The 18724-nt window shown below is 40.6% G+C and overlaps 1 protein-coding gene across 2 annotated transcripts in view; it reads right to left on the minus strand.

The window, feature by feature from the left end:
• PLPPR1 (phospholipid phosphatase related 1) overlaps nucleotides 1-18724 on the minus strand; it is a 302656-nt gene that overhangs the window by 9058 nt on the left and 274874 nt on the right. For both annotated transcript variants that reach the window (XM_073591221.1, XM_073591219.1), the window contains exons 5-6: nucleotides 5053-5303; nucleotides 3036-3212 (exon numbers count right to left, since the gene is read on the minus strand). In XM_073591221.1, the coding sequence (XP_073447322.1) occupies nucleotides 3036-3212; nucleotides 5053-5303 (428 nt within the window). The remainder of the gene's footprint in view (nucleotides 1-3035; nucleotides 3213-5052; nucleotides 5304-18724) is intronic.

An 18724-nucleotide genomic window follows, 5' to 3' on the forward strand; every position in this document is an offset into this window, starting at 1 on the left:
TACTCACATATTGTGTGTAATATGTCCACCTGTGTCAGATTTTGTCGGAAAGAATCACTTATATTATTCACTGCAGGCGGTTTCCATCTTCATTGTGGGCATTTGAAGCCCACAAGCATTTATTTCCTGGATGTGGTGAATGCTGTGCTCCCAGCATTCACAGCTCGTTCCCGCACATGCTCAGTGGCATCCTGGGAAGCCTGAGACTAGCTCCAAGGAGTCTGAGAAAGGCTAGAAACACGCCTACTCCCATGGGAGGAGAACCAGGAAGTGCAAAGAAGAATAGAAAAATAAAAGGTAATTACGGCGATTTAAATTTTTTTAAACGGCATGTCAGCATCTAGGCAAGGAAGAGAATACATACAGATATTGTTCAAAATTTGGGAGGAACCCCGCTTTAAGGTGAGGGCATACCTGAAGGGGGAGAGTGCACATTGCATGAAGACACCATTTGTTTCACCTTTTTTCTTTGATACGTTGATGGGCTTTGTCTTGCTTATCAATATTGAGGACTGTGCATATACACACTGAGCACTTGCACATCTTTCATCTGCTAATGAGCACCCGCACTATAATTGGGGATATTTTACTTAATTATCCTATTATCTGTTTATTTATTTTATATTGTCATTTTTAGAGTTTTAGTATATTGCATAATTCTTAGCGCCACACATTGGGTATAAATGTTTACATTGTCACATTTTGAGAAAGTGGTGAGTGCTGGCAGCTATTTCATAGTATTTTTTATTTTTTGGGGGGGGGGGTTGGATTTTTTTTTTTTTTTTGAGTTTTTAGTTTTGGCAGCTCACAGGGTTTATACATATATACAGTATATCCATGGGAATTTTTAATTACATGCATAATAGAAAGGTAAATGTGTCCCAGATTCTTAGACACTTCCTGTCTGTTTGTATGAACTCTTTGTAGATTATTTAATACATTACTCATATTGTATTACTCATACTGTATTGTATTACAAAAACCAATAGATGTGCAGCGCTCAATGTATGTATTATATTAAAAATATATATGTATGACCCGCCCACAGTGCAGGAATGGATTGCACAAATGGGGGTCACTCTCCGTATGGAAAAAATCATGTATCAGCATAGGGGGATCAGCAAAAAATATGAGAAACTCTGGGCCCCCTGGTTGGATGTCCATGGTTTAACGCCAGTAGATTTGGTGTACGACCACCTATTTTAAAGCTCATAGAGGTCAAATTGCTCTAAATGGATATATAAGATAGATACCTGAATGTTTTGGATGAATAGTGGAATTGGAGGAGGATAATTGCTGACAATAAAGTCTTGCAATGTACTTTGAATCTGCTGAAAGTGAGAAGTGTAGTGCACTAATCGTTTCTTGTATGTATGCTATACTCTGCATTTAATGCGTACTGTTTATGCTCTGGAATTGTTTGTTAAAATTTCTTTTAAATAAAACCCTTTTTGTTTGAGAAAAAATGTATATATATATATATATATGTATAAATAGTTTATACAAAAGGGGTAAACAAGAACCCAATGTCCTTCAGGTATGAGAAATGTCAAAACAACAGTCCATATACTGTATGAAGAGAATCTTTTCCTTCTGTGATAGGCAGTAATCAGTTCCTATATATTTTAGAGCAACAGTCCATGCATAGGAGAAAACCTATCAACATATAATTGGCAGTAGTCTTATCAGCTCACCTGAAGCAGTAAATGATAGAGCAAAATAAAATATCCATTCAGCATCACTATGTACATAGGGACATCTTCATGTGCAAGCCTTCACCCAAACATTACACTCACCAGAAATACATTTGTGTAAGCATAAATCCATGACAGAAACATGAACCCATTCAGTGGATGTTGCAGGATGAATGGGAATGATTATTGTTGATAGTTTTTCTCCTATGCATGCACTGTTGCTCTAAAATATATAGGAACGGATTACTGCCTATCACAGAAGGAAAATATTCTCTTCTTATATGGACTGTTGTTTTGACATTTCTAATACTTGAAGGACATTGGGTTCTTGTTTACCTCCTTTGTATAAACTATTTACATGTATATATTTTTTAATATAATACCTCCATTAAGCACTGCACATGTATTGGTTTTTGTGGTTTACAAGGGTTGTACAGTCACCTTGAGTTCTAGCTGCTGTATTAGTTTGGTGCACTCACTATATATATTATTGTATTACATAATTACTCATATTATTTCAAATGTTGGGTGGTTTCTCAAAAAGCTGTTGTGAGCAGCCATCTGACTTCTCCTTAAAGCAAAAAGTTGAATATACTGTATATACTACATGTATGTTATGATGGAATGATACACCCATGAGCTGAATACTACATAATCAAATTGAGACTGAGCTGGTAAGGGTACCCTCACATATGGTAGTGAACTTCCTTAGTGCCAGTGATCTGTGCCAAATCTGAAATGTGAAGCAGGTTGCAGGTCACGTTGATCACCAAATCTGAACATATTCACTCATCACTGGTCGATAGCATGTTAGCAGATTTCATTGTAGCCGATGTAAAACACCTAACTAACCGACTAACTAAATACATTTAAAAAGGCCATTAACAATAACCAGGAGCATTATCTGTTATCTGTTTGCTTGTCAATATGGCAAATTCCTTTAATTCATTGATATACATCCAATAAGGCCAATCCCTTTAATTCATTGATGTACATCCAATATGGCCAATCCCTTTAATTTATTGATGTATATCATGATTTATATAGGGCAAACATGTTCGGCAGTACTCTACAGATTACATAAAGGAATTTTAGTTAGCCCCTACCCCAGTGGAGATTGCAGACTTCTCATCACAGTTATTTAAGTACATTAACAAATTATTTTCTAGTTTTTGGCATATGAAAGGAAACCAGCACAAGCCTTGTGAGTAGTGTCTCAAGTGGGAACCTATCCTGATTCCATTGGTCCAGTAAAGCAAAGAAAAATAACAATCCACCTAGCCATTATGCTAAGTTCATCAAACTGCCTGCTAGTATTATTATTATTGTAATCATAATTACCAAAAACAAAGCCACAGCTGTGCCCAAAATGAAGCCACCAATAACATCAACACAGTGGTTCCTGTATTCTGATACACGGTTAAGTCCAGTAAGGAAGGCAGAACACAGAGTTCCAAGGCAAAGGACAGGCTTTGCTAGTCTGCTGCTTTTTGTCTTAATTGTACTTGTGATATACATCTGAAATACAAAAACAAATTGATTGTCACTTCAATTATATATTAAAGCTTTTAAAGGAAGTCTGTACTGAGGGAAAGGCGAAGACTGCCATTGTTAATCACCTTCTGAAATTTGTTAGCAGTCTGATGTTACTTTTTTTGCTCTCAACAAACACTAGAGGGCAGCAATTGTTCACAAAGACATTTACAATTTACAATTGCTCGAATTAGTTCACACACATCCTCGTGAAGCCATACGTTCAACTGGTTATGCATGATTTTCAGGTGCTGCAGTTCTAATTCTTTGCATCTGCAAGAAGCATCTATAGAAGGACCAGACATGGCTGTGTGTCCTGGGCAGGGAGGCCTTCCCCCCAATTAGGAGATATTAAAATTTGTGCTCAGGAAAATTTGGTAGAAAAATAAGCTAGTTGACTAAAGGAACCGTTGGCTTCAATACTTTGAGGGACTAACCTGGAACATACATGCAGATCAGGATTTCTTACTTCAGGCTTCAATTACTGCATGATTATTCCACGTCAGTATAGTACTGAAGCCATAGAACCAATATGACAGACATAATTTAGCATTTTCAGAAAGCGGACACATTTCTTTTAGAGTTTGAATTAATCCAAAACTTTTTTTTTTGCCCTAGTTTCGGATAGAGAAGGGAAGGATCAGATCCCCTGCAATTTTAATACTGCTATCCATTATCCAGAGACATCAACAGGGAAACAGAGAGCAGTAAAAAAAAAGCCTTTACCTACTTAACTAAAAAATGTTTCATTTAAAATTATGGTCAAACACAGCAAAATATAATTGGTGGAAAAGGTACAGGGGGCCTACAACAATTATGAACATTGTATTCCTTTATTACATTTTTGAAGGCCCAACCTACTCAAAAGGTATTTATGTTGTAGCTGGAGCCTGGTGGGTTGAGTCAGATCCTGGTTTCTTATATGTATTGGATACTGTCTTTGACATCATTCTGAACTCTATTGCTGTCCACCTGGGAGTTTGGGTGTTCTTGCTCACCTATATGTGTTTCAGCTTCTCCTGGAGCTCTGCTTTAATACATTAATAAATATAAGTTTTTTTACTACTAAAACCTCAAAAAAAGTATTGACCAAAAAATAAATAAATATAAGTTTTTAAATGCAAGCAGTGTAAGTACATATGAGTGTAAATGCAGTAAATGTGACTGTGCTTCTTGCAGTCACTGTACAGCAAGGCTTAGACTGGGGGAGAGAAAAAGGAGCCAATCTATTGTGCTCCAGAGCAAGGAGCCTTGCTGATAGGAGGAGAGAGCAGAGTAAAAGAGTAGTTTCATTGATTGTTGTCAATTGTCGCTGCTGTCAGAACACATTGATCATCAGCTGCAGCCGCTGGTCAACATTTCTTTCCCAACATGTCCTTTTGACAAAAGTTGATCAAACAATTGACTTCTGACAAGCTGAGGCAGCCACACACTGATAGAAAATTGTTCCGCCCTCCAAATTTTTTTGACAGTGTATGGCCAGCTTTAGTGTGTTTTCTATATTTACTTCAGACCTGTACAGTAATCTAGCATAAAACTTTGCCTCTGTGTAGTAGCTTCCTGTAATAAAGATCAGTCAGTGCTGCTTTCTCTCCTTGTATAGGGTGACTGGTTTTCTATCTAGGGGGTGGGGCTTACTGAGTTATCTCCCACAGCTCTGCTTTCTGAAAAGAGTATGTACAGCACAGTGATGATGTTACCACATAAATCAATATATATATATATATATATATATATATATATATATATATATATATACACACATTTTTAAGCCCCTGTGATTATATAAATGCTGTATTTTCATTTCATGATTGAGAATACCTACCGTGGTATATAACGCAGAGTAGATACTTAAAGCAGCATGTTTAGAAGGAAATGACCGCCTGGCCTTGTCTATCATTTCTGGATCACCAGTACAAATGTTTCCATTGCCCATAAACTGATGATGAGCAAGACAGTCTATTCCAGTATAGTTCGGTTTACAGACAGTCAGAAAATATGGAGTGAGATTGCCCGTTACTACTTGACCAGCATTTACAAAAATGTCCGTTGCAAATAACCCGAATGCAAAAACCCCTAGAATGTTAAAGAAACAGGAAGAATTAGATACATTTACCAATATAGTGTTGTTAATGCTTCTAATAAACATGACATTGTTTAAAATAAAATCAAAACATGTGGATTTATTGCATCACAGTCCTTTTTTATAATGTTTAATATGAATAATTCATTGCAAAAAGCAATCTGATAAACACAGGAATACGAATACATGGAAAGGGGAACATGGAAATAGTATAATTACTGCTAAACAAAACAAAATTATTAACTGTTTTTTTTTTTTTGATTACTTGTAGCATTACTCAGTAATCAATATGAAAAGACTGCAATATTTAATTTACAAAGCTTTATTGCAATTTATTGCAATAACTAATTTAAATGATACCAGCACATCTCTCAGTGCTTTGCAGAGAACATAAGCCATTCACATCTGTCTTTGCTGCAATGAAGTCTGTAAAAATGTTTTATATTTGCCACAGTCTATAAAAGTTTACATGGCATAGATCAGTGTGAAAAAAACAGCACTTGGATCAGTGGCGGAATTACCAGGGTCGCAACAGTCCCACTTGTGACAGGGCCCTGGTATTCCATCACTGTCGCGGGGGGGCCAGCGGGGTTGCTATTCACACAGCTCTCAACATAGAGCATGTTTCTCATTGAACAGCTGCACAAAGATACCGGCATTGACCGTTCTATTTCCCTCTCTGTCCATCTTCTCTCGCACGGGATGAGAGAGTACACAGCTGATCTGCTCCCCCTTCTCCCCCCTCCCCTGTGCTCCACAAGCTCACTAGCTTCACACTTGACTGCCCGCAGAGCACACACAGGAGAGGGGAGGGGGAGAAGGGGGAGCAAATCAACTGTGTGTCCTCTGTCATCCCATGCGAGAGGGGACGGACAGGTGAAATAAAACTGTCTATGCCGGTGTCTCTGTGCTGCTGTTCCATGAGAGACACGCTCTCCACTCAGAGCTGTGCTGTCCTGAGAAGGCAGATGGCACTTATGGGCACTAAAAGGATTCACTGGTGAGCACTGATAGAAGGTACTCATGGACACTGATAGAAGGCACTAATGGGCACTGATAGAAAGCACTATAGACAGCACTGATGGGCACTGATAGGAGGCATTTATGGGCACTGATAGGAAGCACTGATGAGCATTGATAGGAGGCACTGATGGGCACTGATAGAAGGCACTGATGGGCACTGATAGGAGGCACTGATGAGCACTGATAGGAGGCACTGATGGCCACTATTAACCACTTGAGCCCCAGACCATTATGCTGCCTAAGGACCAGAGGTCTTTTTCCAATTTGGCACTGCGTCGCTTTAACTGCTAATTGCACGGTCATGCAATGCTGTACCCAAACAAAATTTGCGTCCTTTTCTTCCCACAAATAGAGCTTTCTTTTGATGGTATTTGATCAACTCTGCGGTTTTTATTTTTTGTGCTATAAACGGAAAAAGACCGAAAATTTTGAAAAAAAATGATATTTTCTACTTTTTGTTATAAAAAAAATCCAATAAACTCAATTTTAGTCATACATTTAGGCCAAAATGTATTCGGCCACATGTCTTTGGTAAAAAAAATGTCAATAAGCGTATATTTATTGGTTTGCGCAAAAGTTATAGCGTCTACAAACTAGGGTACATTTTCTGTAATTTACACAGCTTTTAGTTTGTGACTGCCTATGTCATTTCTTGAGGTGCTAAAATGGCAGGGCAGTACAAAACCCCCCCAAATGACCCCATTTTGGAAAGTAGACACCCCAAGGAAATTGCTGAGAGGCATGTTGAACCCATTGAATATTTATTTTTTTTGTCCCAAGTGATTGAATAATGACAAAAAAAAAAAATATTTACAAAAAGTTGTCACTAAATGATATATTGCTCACACAGGCCATGGGCCTATGTGGAATTGCACCCCAAAATACATTCTGCTGCTTCTCCTGAGTATGGGGATACCACATGTGTGGGACTTTTTGGGAGCCTAGCCGCGTACGGGGCCCCGAAAACCAATCACCGCCTTCAGGATTTCTAAGGGTGTAAATTTATGATTTCACTCTTCACTGCCTATCACAGTTTCAGAGGCCATGGAATGCCCAGGTGGCACAAAACCCCCCCAATTGACCCCATTTTGGAAAGTAGACACCCCAAGCTATTTGCTGAGAGGCATATTGAGTGCATGGAATATTTTATATTTTGACACAAGTTGCGGGAAAGTGACACATTTTTTTTTTTTTTTTTGCACAAAGTTGTCACTAAATGATATATTGCTCACACAGGCCATGAGCATATGTGGAATTGCACCCCAAAATACATTTAGCTGCTTCTCCTGAGTATGGGGATACCACATGTGTGGGACTTTTTGGGAGCCTAGCCGTGCACGGGACCCCGAAAACCAATCACCGCCTTCAGAATTTCTAAGGGTGAAAATTTTTGATTTCACTCTTCACTGCCTATCACAGTTTCGGAGGCCATGGAATGCCCAGGTGGCACAAAACCCCCCCAAATGACCCCATTTTGGAAAGTAGACACCCCAAGCTATTTGCTGAGAGGCATGGTGAGTCCATGGAATATTTTATATTTTGACACAAGTTGCGGGAAAGTGACACATTTTTTTTTTTTTTTTGCACAAAGTTGTCACTAAATGATATATTGCTCACACAGGCCATGGGCATATTCCCATGGCATGTTTGAGCAATATATCATTTAGTGACAATTTTGTGCAAAAAAAAAAAAAAAAATTTGTCTCTTTCCCGCAACTTGTGTCGCAATATAAAATATTCCATGGACTCGACATGCCTCTCAGCAAATAGCTTGGGGTGTCTACTTTCCAAAATGGGGTCATTTGGGGGGGGGTTTGAACTGTCCTGGCATTTTATGCACAACATTTAGAAGCTTATGTCACACATCACCCACTCTTCTAACCACTTGAAGACAAAGCCCTTTCTGACACTTATTGTTTACATGAAAAAGTTATTTTTTTTTGCAAGAAAATTACTTTGAACCCCCAAACATTATATATTTTTTTAAAGCAAATGCCCTACAGATTAAAATGGTGGGTGTTTCATTTTTTTTTTTTCACACAGTATTTGCGCAGCGATTTTTCAAACGCATTTTTGGGGAAAAAACACACTTTTTTAAATTTTAATGCACTAAAACACACTATATTGCCCAAATGTTTGATGAAATAAAAAAGATGATCTTAGGCTGAGTACATGGATACCAAACATGACATGCTTTACAATTGCGCACAAACGTGCAGTGGCAACAAAATAAATACATTTTTAAAAGCCTTTAAAAGCCTTTACAGGTTACCACTTTAGATTTACAGAGGAGGTCTACTGCAAAAATTACTTCCCTCGATCTTACCTTCGCGGTGATACCTCACATGCACGGTGCAATTGCTCTTTACGTTTGACGACAGACCGCCGCTTGCGTTCGCCTTAGCGCGAGAGCAGGGAGAGACTTTTTTTTTTTTTTTTTTTTTCTTTATTATTTTTTTGCTTTTTTATCTTATTTTTAAACTGTTCCTTTCATTTTTTTTTTTTTTTAATCATTTTTATTGTTATCTCGGGGAATGTAAATATCCCCTATGATAGCAATAGGTAGTGACAGGTACTCTTTTTTGAAAAAATTGGGGTCTATTAGACCCTAGATCTCTCCTCTGCCCTCAAAGCATCTGACCACACCAAGATCGGTGTGATAAAATGCTTCCCCAATTTCCCAATGGCGCTATTTACATCTGGCGAAATCTAAGTCATAAAATGCTCGTAGCTTCTGGTTTCTTAGGCCATAGAGATGTTTGGAGCCACTCTGGTCTCTGATCAGCTCTATTGTCAGCTGGCTGAATCACCGGCTGCATTCTCAGGTTCCCTGTTGAGACAGGAGAGCCAGAGAAAAACACGGAAGACGGTGGGGGGGGGCATTCCCTCCCACGGCTTGTAAAAGCAGTCTAGAGGCTAATTAGCCGCTAGGATTGCTTTTACATGAAAGCCGACCGCTGGCTGAAAAGAATGATACCAAGATGATACCTAAACCTGCAGGCATCATTCTGGTATAACCACTCAAAGTCGTGAATGGCTTACCTGAAGACAAAAAAATGGTTAACAATAAAGCACAGTAAACAGTAAAGTATAAAAAATTGCATACCTGAAAAGCAAACTTGATAAAACATAATAACAATAAAACATTGCAGAATAGAATACAGTAAAAAAGAGCAGAACAATAGAGAGAGAGAATAGAGAGAGAGAGAACAATAAAACGACAACTATTTTTTTTTATTTTATATATATTTTTTTTTTTTTTTACACTTTTTTTGTAACTAACTTTTATAACTGCAACCGGTTCCAGGTTCAGGTCTCTCAAAATGCGATGGCATCTTGGGAGACCCTGTGAAAGTGTGCCTAGTCTGTGCAATGCTGTACCCTACGCTAATACGCAACTAGTGCATGGTAGCGTTCAAAACATTCACCAATGCAAAAACCAGGATTGTCAGGACAGGAGGGACAATAATACCAGGTGTCACGCCTATATCCGCGCTTGCTGCAGACACAACATCTTTTTTGGGGGGTTCGTTGGGTAGGGGTACTCGGGAGGACATAAAGAAAATGCCTCTCATGCAGCCGACTGCACTTGGTTGGGGATGTGAATGGGGGAAGTACGGGTGCTGCAGAAGTGGTGGGTTCCCAATTAGGATTGGCGAATGCAGCAGGAAGGGCATTATGGGCACGACGGGCCTGTGTTTGTCTTTTTGGTGGCAGCGGGACACTACTTGTGTTTGCCACCTCACCAGCTTGAACTGCACTTATGGGACTCGCCACGTCACCAAGTGTTACTGCAGTGCTGGTTTGACTACAACCGGGGTGTACTAGGCCACTGGTGCTTGCCAGTTCACCAAAACGCTACAAAAAAAACTGTTAGCGATCGCAGGGATCAGGCCTGACTCTGCGAACGCTGCAGTTATGCGTTTAGTGTTTTGTAAGTGACAGTGATCGATCGATACTGCACTTGGGTGGGCTGGGCTGGGCCGGGCGGAGGGGCAAAACGCAGGTGCTAGCAGGTATCTGGGCTGATCCCACTAACACTGCGTTTTTGGGAACCCTAAACTGCTGGGGACGCTAGTATAGATCTGATCACATCAGATATTGATCCGTTCAGATACTATACCACTAAGGGAGGCGTATGCTGCGTGCGTGGGTGTTAGTGGTACTGGCGCTAACCTGACGCTGCCTGGGGCTGGTGCTTGCCAATTCACCAAAACTCTACCAAAAAAACTGTTAGCGATCGCAGGGATCAGGCCTGACTCTGTGAACGCTGCAGTTATGCGTTTAGTGTTTTGTAAGTGACAGTGATCGATCGATACTGCACTTGGGTGGGCTGGGCTGGGCTGGGCCGGGGGCGGAGGGGCAAAACGCAGGTGCTAGCTGGTATCTGGGCTGATCCCGCTAACACTGCGTTTTTGGGAACCCTAAACTGCTGGGGACGCTAGTATAGATCTGATCGGATCAGATATTGATCCGTTCAGATACTATACCACTAAGGGAGGTGTACGGTGCGTGCGTGGGTGTTAGCGGTACTGGCGCTAACCTGACGCTGCCTGGGGCTGGTGCTTGCCAGTTCACCAAAATGCTACCAAAAAAACTGTTAGCGATCGCAGGGATCAGGCCTGACTCTGCGAATGCTGCAGTTATGCGTTTAGTGCCTTGTAAGTGACAGTGATCGATCGATACTGCACTTGGGTGGGCTGGGCGGAGGGGCAAAACGCAGGTACTAGCAGGTATCTGGGCTGATCCCGCTAACACTGCGTTTTTGGGAACCCTAAACTGCTGGGGACGCTAGTATAGATCTGATTGGATCAGATATTGATCCGTACAGATACTATACCACTAAGGGAGGCGTATGCTGCGTGCGTGGGTGTTAGCGCTACTGGCGCTAATCTGGCGCTGCCTGGGGCGACGCATATCACCGCCGGGCGATCAGGGGGCTAAACCTTTATTCGGTAATAAACGGCGGGTGCCCTAACACTATAAAAAATAAACGAACTAATCAGCGTCACCCGTAACGGTTATACGGTGATCAGTGGTGAAAGGGTTAACTAGGGGGCAATCAAGGGGTTAAAACATTTATTGGGTAGTATATGGGGGTCCCTGACGCTATAAAACGCTGACGGCGAACCTAAATATTTACCTCCCTAACTAGCGTCACCAGTGACACTAATACAGCGATCAGAAAAATGATCGCTTAGTGACACTGCTGACGGGGGGTGATCAAGGGGTTAAAACTTTATTAGGGGGGGTTAGGGGGGTACCCTAGACCTAAAGGGGGCTAACAGTACCTGTCCTAACACAGTAACTGTCACAAACTGACACCAATACAGTAATCAGAAAAAAAAAAAAAAAAAACTGCTGGTGTCAGTTTGTGACGGGGGGGTGATTGGGGGGGGATCGGGGGGCGATCGGGGGGGGGGGGATCGGGGTGTTTTGTGTGCCTGGCATGTTCTACTGTGTGTGTGTGTGTTTTCACTCACATACCTGTCTTCTCGGCGCCGGAACGGAAAATACCGAGCCGAGGAGAGATGACATCATTTCCTTTGCTGCTGTTTAGCATACAGCAGCAAAGGAAATGATCTGATTGGCCGGCGGCGATCGCCGGGGGACATAACAGGACCGCCTCGGGCACCGGGGGGGTCCGGTCGGACCCCCCACCCGCGGGAGGCAAATCACGTATATGTACGTGATTTTGCCTGCCCGTGCCACCTTGCCGACGTACATCGGCGTGAGGCGGTCCTTAAGTGGTTAAGATTCACTGATGAGCACTGATAGAAGGCACTGATGGGAGGCACTGATGAGCACTGATAGGAGGCATTGATGGGCACTGATCAGAGGCATTGATGGACACTGATAAGAAGCATTGATGGTCACTGATAGGAAGCACTAATGGGCGCAGATAGACCGCATTGATGAGCACTGATAGGCAGCACTGATAGGAGGCACTAATGTGCACTAAGGAACACTGATTGGCAGAACTCAGGCAGTATTGATGGGCACTGATGGGCAGCATTGAAGAGTACTATAGGTGGCACTGATGGACGCTGTTAGGCGGCATTAATGAGCACTGATAGGTGATGCTGATAGGCAGAAATGATGGGCATGAATAGGCGGCATTAATGAGGACTGATAGGTAACTCTTGTAGACGGAATTGATGGTCACTGATAGGCGGCATTGATGAGCACTAATAGGTGGCATTGATGAGCACTGATAGATGGCACTGATGATTGGGGCACTGATTATCAGTGTAAAGAATTTACTGACATTCTTGACAGTTAACGGCAGTCCTTTCCTAACATAGACACATCGTTGGAGGAAAGGGCTGCAGATACCTGGCAAGTCTGTTTACATGTGATCAGCTGATCACATAGTAAAGGGCTGCTGTGATTGTGCTGGATGCATGTCCCAGGGGGCATGCGGGAATCTCGGTTTTTGGCAGGATATCCATGGACACCCTCTAAAAATTGGAAGCTAGGGGCTCAGATGGAAGGGGGGCCCATCATGGTTTCTTGCACCGGGGCCCTGAAGGTTCTAGTTACGCCTCTGACTTGGATGTAGCTTGGGAAGAATATACAGGCACCACGCAGATAATGTGGTTGATAGGCTAAAGGAGTAGAGCATGTAAGGATGCATTCACACCTGAGCGTATCGTTTTCAGGCATTTTTCCAGCCATTTTGTTCGGGTGTTTTTTCAGTCGTTTTTTCTGGCGTTTTGAGGTCCAAAAGGTCACCAATGTAAAAAGCAGTAAAACGCCTATAATCTGCCTAAAAAGAAGCTCATGTACTTTTCTGAGCTTAAGAGCCCATTCATACAGCTGCAACTTTGGATCCGACTTCAAGTCGCCCCAAGTCACCCCTAGTCGCCTCAAGTCGCGCTACATGAAAAAATCAATGTAAATGAATGGATCTGTCTTAATGCACACTACTGCAGTCGCTCCGACTTCAGAAAAGGTTCCTGTACTACTTCAATCCGACTTGAAGGCAACTTGTACCCATTGATTTCAATGGAAGTTGCCTCCAAGTCTGATCACTGTTCATACTGAGGCAACTTTACAGGAAGCAGAAAAGAAACAGAAAGTAATTTCCTCCACTAAACAGCCAGCCCCCTCCTTCTCACACACAGCTGATAAGCTCTGATTGGCCACTTGTAAAGTTCCCTGTCCTGGAGGCGACTTCAAGTTGTGTTGTAAGTTGCTCCAAGTCGTGCTGTGATTCATACTCAAGTCGTGTCCAAGTTGCCTCCCAAAGTCGCGCTGGAAGTCGTGTTGCCCCTGTGTGAATGGGCTCTCAGACATTTTGCTTCAGGCAGTAGAACGCTCAGATGTAAACAGAGGCCATTTAAATGAATGGGATTTTGCTTGTTGGGCCTTTTGGAGCTTTTGAGATGAGCTTTTTACGAGCATTTTATGAGCTGAAAACGCTCAGGTGTGAATGCAGCATAAATTAATTTTTCACTTAGTGAATTAGGTAAAGCTGTGCAGATGTCAATCTTCCAATCATGTGTGAAATTAAATTTTTTATCTTCTTTTAAATGTTCCTTGACTGGGTAATTTGTACAAAGTTAATTTTTACATTGCTTCACCTAATGCACTACAATAAATAAAAATGAACTTTGCAAAGTGAACATGCTCTACCCCTTTATCAAATTACCCCAATGTCAAAAATAGGAAATTAACTCAAGACCCAACACTGCCATTTTATATACAGTGTAGTTTTTCTTATGCAAATATGATAAAATAGAGCTGTTTCTTATATTTAAAAGAGAAATCAGTGAACAATTGACAGACTAACTAATTATACTGCAATGTACTGTAATGCCCCGTACACACGGTCGGACTTTGTTCAGACATTCCGACAACAAAATCCTAGGATTTTTTCCGACGGATGTTGGCTCAAACTTGTCTTGCATACACACCGTCACACAAAGTTGTCGGAAAATCCAATCGTTCTAAACGCGGTGACGTAAAACACGTACGTCGGGACTATAAACGGGGCAGTGGCCAATAGCTTTCATCTCTTTATTTATTCTGAGCATGCGTGGCACTTTGTCCGTCGGATTTGTGTACACACGATCGGAATTTCCGACAACGGATTTTGTTGTCGGAAAATTTTATATCCTGCTCTCAAACTTTGTGTGTCAGAAAATCCTATGGAAAATGTGTGATGGAGCCTACACACGGTCGCAATTTCCGACAACAAGGTCCTATCACACATTTTCCGTCTGAAAATCCGACCGTGTGTACGGGGCATAAGAATTAAAGAATTTTCATACAAAGAAAGAAGTTTTATATCAGCAAATGTAACTGTCCATTTTTTCTTAAATCCATCTGTCCTTTTTTACTTTTTGCAAACAGAAGACACTTATAACATATTTCTGTTTGGCTTTTTTTTTCTTTTAATTTGATAGGTATCCTCTGTTGCATATTGTCTGATATACAGTTTGTTGGAATAGAATTAGTAGTTTGTAATGGAATGGAAAATAATCTTTAACAGCCAGGCAGTATAAGATCATATGAACCTGTAGCTTTGATTCATACTTAGGTCCCCCCTGCATTCTATAGCTCTCCCTCTGTCTTATCTCACTAACTCTGCTGCTATCTTTATTACCATTGATTTGTATGTGTTTGGTTTTCTCTTTTTTTTTTTTTCTTCTTTAACATGCTGCTTAAAAATTTGTGAATCAGTACTGCTTGGACCTTGAAGAAGGGGACACACTCCGAAAGCTTGTCCTGAAAAATTGTATGTTAGTGCAAATAAAAAAAGTATCACGGACAGTACTCAATTTTCTCTGTCACAATTGCACTAATACGGCTACAATCAAATCAAGTAGGTTCCTATCTGAAATTGTAAAATGTGGGTTTTACAGGCTATAGGATGCAAAGGGACATTTCCAGGCTTATTCAAAATTGCAAAGACCAAACTTCAAGTATTGTAATCCAATGTAGAAAAGCAGATTATATCTTTTAATTTATTGACTTTATTAAAAAGAGAAATGTTTTTTTACAGATTTTGAACTTTGCAATTTATTTTACACTATGTTATTGAATAATCTCAAATGACGTTGCATCATTCTGTTTGGTAATTGGATAGCAAATATGTTATGCTCTCTAGCTTTGTGTCTCACTATATTATCAAACAAAACAAAGATGACATATTTAAAGAGGCTAAATAAAACATGAGCTCTGTTAAAATAAGCAAGGTTTACAATATAAGTGCTCTATATCATGGATATCATGTTTTTTAGCTTAGTTATTACTGTAAAATGTGAGTTAAACAAAATATTATCAATCCAGTACAGCAAAATATACAGATAATAAATAAACTTCAGTCCATACCATTAATTAAATACCCAAAGTTAACATTGCTAGTAGCACAAGCATTTGATTAGTCTGCTGCAAAAAGCTGAGCTTGTTGGTAAAGCAGACTATCTGATGCCCAAAGGGAATCCCACAAATTCAGTTCTGTGGCAGTGTGCCAGACATCAATATAGTCATAGACAAGTAAAGTTCAAGGATATCTGAAAGTTATAGAATTAACCCAATAAATTGTAGACTGAATTGTATGTTAGGAACAGAATACACTTACAGAAAGATACAATAAAAGAAAATAAGATGATAAACACAGAAGTATACAAATAATGAATAAGCATTGTGAATGATTTTTAATGAGTACCTTGTTAAAGAAGAGGTTTAGGGTGTATAAAAAAAACAAACCTTCATACTCGTCTTTATGGTATGATGCTGCAGCTGTCCCAAGTTGGCTCCAAGACCAAGAACCGAGTGATCACATGACTGCTCATTGCTCAGTTCTTGGTCTGCTCAGAGCGGTGACCGTCAGTCACCACTCTGCTCTCTGCCCCTCCAGGAATCAATGGAGTGCCAGTCAGGAGAGAGGGCTGTCAGATTTGACTTTCAGCTGTCCAGAAGAACCGAAGACAGCTGTCAATCAGGCTACTAGGTCGGTCCCAACAATATGCTTGGGATCGTTCCAGAGCCTGGAGTGGAGCTGACTTTGGGTCATAAAAGAGCAAAAGTAAGTGCATTCATGTGACCCATAACAGAAGTATGACCAAACAGCTTTGGCCATACTTCTCTTTTAAAGGTCCATTGTGGTCACACAAGTTTGTGTTACGTTTACACTGAATTAGTAGACACAGTCAACTGTTCAGTGGCTTTAAACTGCCATATTTACTAAATCGTAGTAATTTCTGGTATTTTTGTCATGATGCTGTTGCCAGATTACAAGGCTTAAAGTGTTTATCAAACCAAACTATTTTTTAGTTTTAGTTTTAGATCGGTTAAGATTTGAACCCATGTCAGGTTTTTACCATTATCTGGGGCACAGTGACAATGGTTTCACCATACAGAAAGTGAGGGAAAATCTGAAACAAGTTCACTGACAGCAATAAAATGCTAAGAGATTTTAGACTTCTCTTGTTTTATTAGGCCCTATGTCACTACAGGACACAATTTAAAATTTTCTTAAGGAGGTCATGGTGAGATTTTGAATTTCATCCAGTGCACACCAGATAATTTGCTCCATGGAAAGTCTTCAAAGAAATAGCTAACTTAATTTTCTCCTATTGAGCACCAGCCAAGTTCCTAGGTACCCTGTATGCACCTCTCATCGTGCAAAGGCTCACCCAGTTCTGACAGGTTGAATGGTGTTTAACCTCACAGTCAGTGCCCTTCTAGAGCACCACATTTTCTTTATTTTCCTCAAGGTACTGATCTCTTCTCACTCTAATGCCCCGTACACACGGTCGGACATTGATCAGACATTCCGACAACAAAATCCATGGATTTTTTTCTGACGGATGTTGGCTCAAACTTGTCTTGCATACACACGGTCACACAAAGTTGTCGGAAAATCTGATCGTTCTGAACGTGGTGATGTAAAACAAGTACGTCGGGTCTATAAATGGGGCAGTAGCCAATAGCTTTCGTCTCTTAATTTATTCTGAGCATGCGTGGCACTTTGTGCGTCGGATTTGTGTACACACGATCGGAATTTCCGACAACGGATTTTGTTGTCGGAAAATTTTATAGCCTGCTCTCAAACTTTGTGTGTCTGAAAATCCGATGGAAAATGTGTGATGGAGCCTACACACGGTCGGATTTTCTGACAACAAGGTCCTATCACACATTTTCCGTCAGAAAATCCGACCGTGTGTACAGGGCAAGAGTCAGAATGCTCAACATGGATGAGCAGCATTCCTTTCGGATACACATTCCTTTGCACCATTGGATGACAATGATAGATTCCACTACAACTAGTCGTTTCCACATCAAATAAGAAAGAAACAAGTGGCTGCAGTCTGGCCCAGAAGCATTATAAAAGTTTCTAAATCTTGATACATTAGATTTGATAAAACTCAGGCTAACGTAAATTAAGTGTTTCTTGGATAGCATTAGCTTGTGAATTTGTCAGCGTTAGAATGAACTGATTGATTTTCCTTGCTGCCCAGAATTGGTCTTTGCGTAATCAAATGATAAAATATTAATATTTTGAATCATACTTTTTATGAAAAGTAGCAGCTTAAATTTTATGATAACTCCATCTTTATATCACACTTTGTACTCTGTAGATAGCAAAAGGGCTTTTGTATAAATCATGTGTTCGTTTCTGTGGCTTATGCAAATGTAGAGCTACCCCCGTAGGAGCCGATGGATAGGATGGGTCCTCTGTTCTTTGCCTTGGCCTTCCCAAGAACCTTAGCCCCCCTGACACACCAGGTTGAGTGTACAAACATAAAAATCACAGGAAATATCTGAATGTAATACTTAGTACACGATAGTAGTGCTATATCAAAGAAAACTCAATATAGTTTGTATAACGGACCGCCTGGAACCAGGCCTGGGTGCTTCCACCAAGATACAGCTTCCTCCACTCTGGAACCAGGAACCAGGTATTATAGCTGAGAATTGCATCCAAGAACTAGACAACTCTAGCTTAGGTGCAAACCGGAACTGATTCTTTATTGTAAATTCACACAGAATATATACCACACTAAATCAGGCAAGAGCTTGATCACACTATCCTAAACAATGCAAACTTTAAACAGAAATATCAGTACATCTATTGAACAGCTACCATAAACATAAACAGTAATCTAATTATTAAAACAACCCACACCAGTCTGGTAACAAGGTAAGGTGGACACAATGCTAGTCACAGCTCCAAGAGGAATAGTAGACAGACAGAAACAACATGTGACTCAGTTAACAAAGGTAATTCACATCTAGGAGGTACACAATGTGGAAATTACACCATGAGAGAAAGACACCTTATTAAACAGATTATAGCAGGAGACCCCAGCATCAGGTTCTTTTGAGTTAATTATGTTAACACCTGCTCTTAGTCTCTGAGTCTGGGGTGGGGGCGGGT

This window comes from Aquarana catesbeiana, linkage group LG01, assembly GCF_042186555.1.
Source record: "Aquarana catesbeiana isolate 2022-GZ linkage group LG01, ASM4218655v1, whole genome shotgun sequence".
Lineage (NCBI taxonomy): Eukaryota > Metazoa > Chordata > Amphibia > Anura > Ranidae > Aquarana > Aquarana catesbeiana.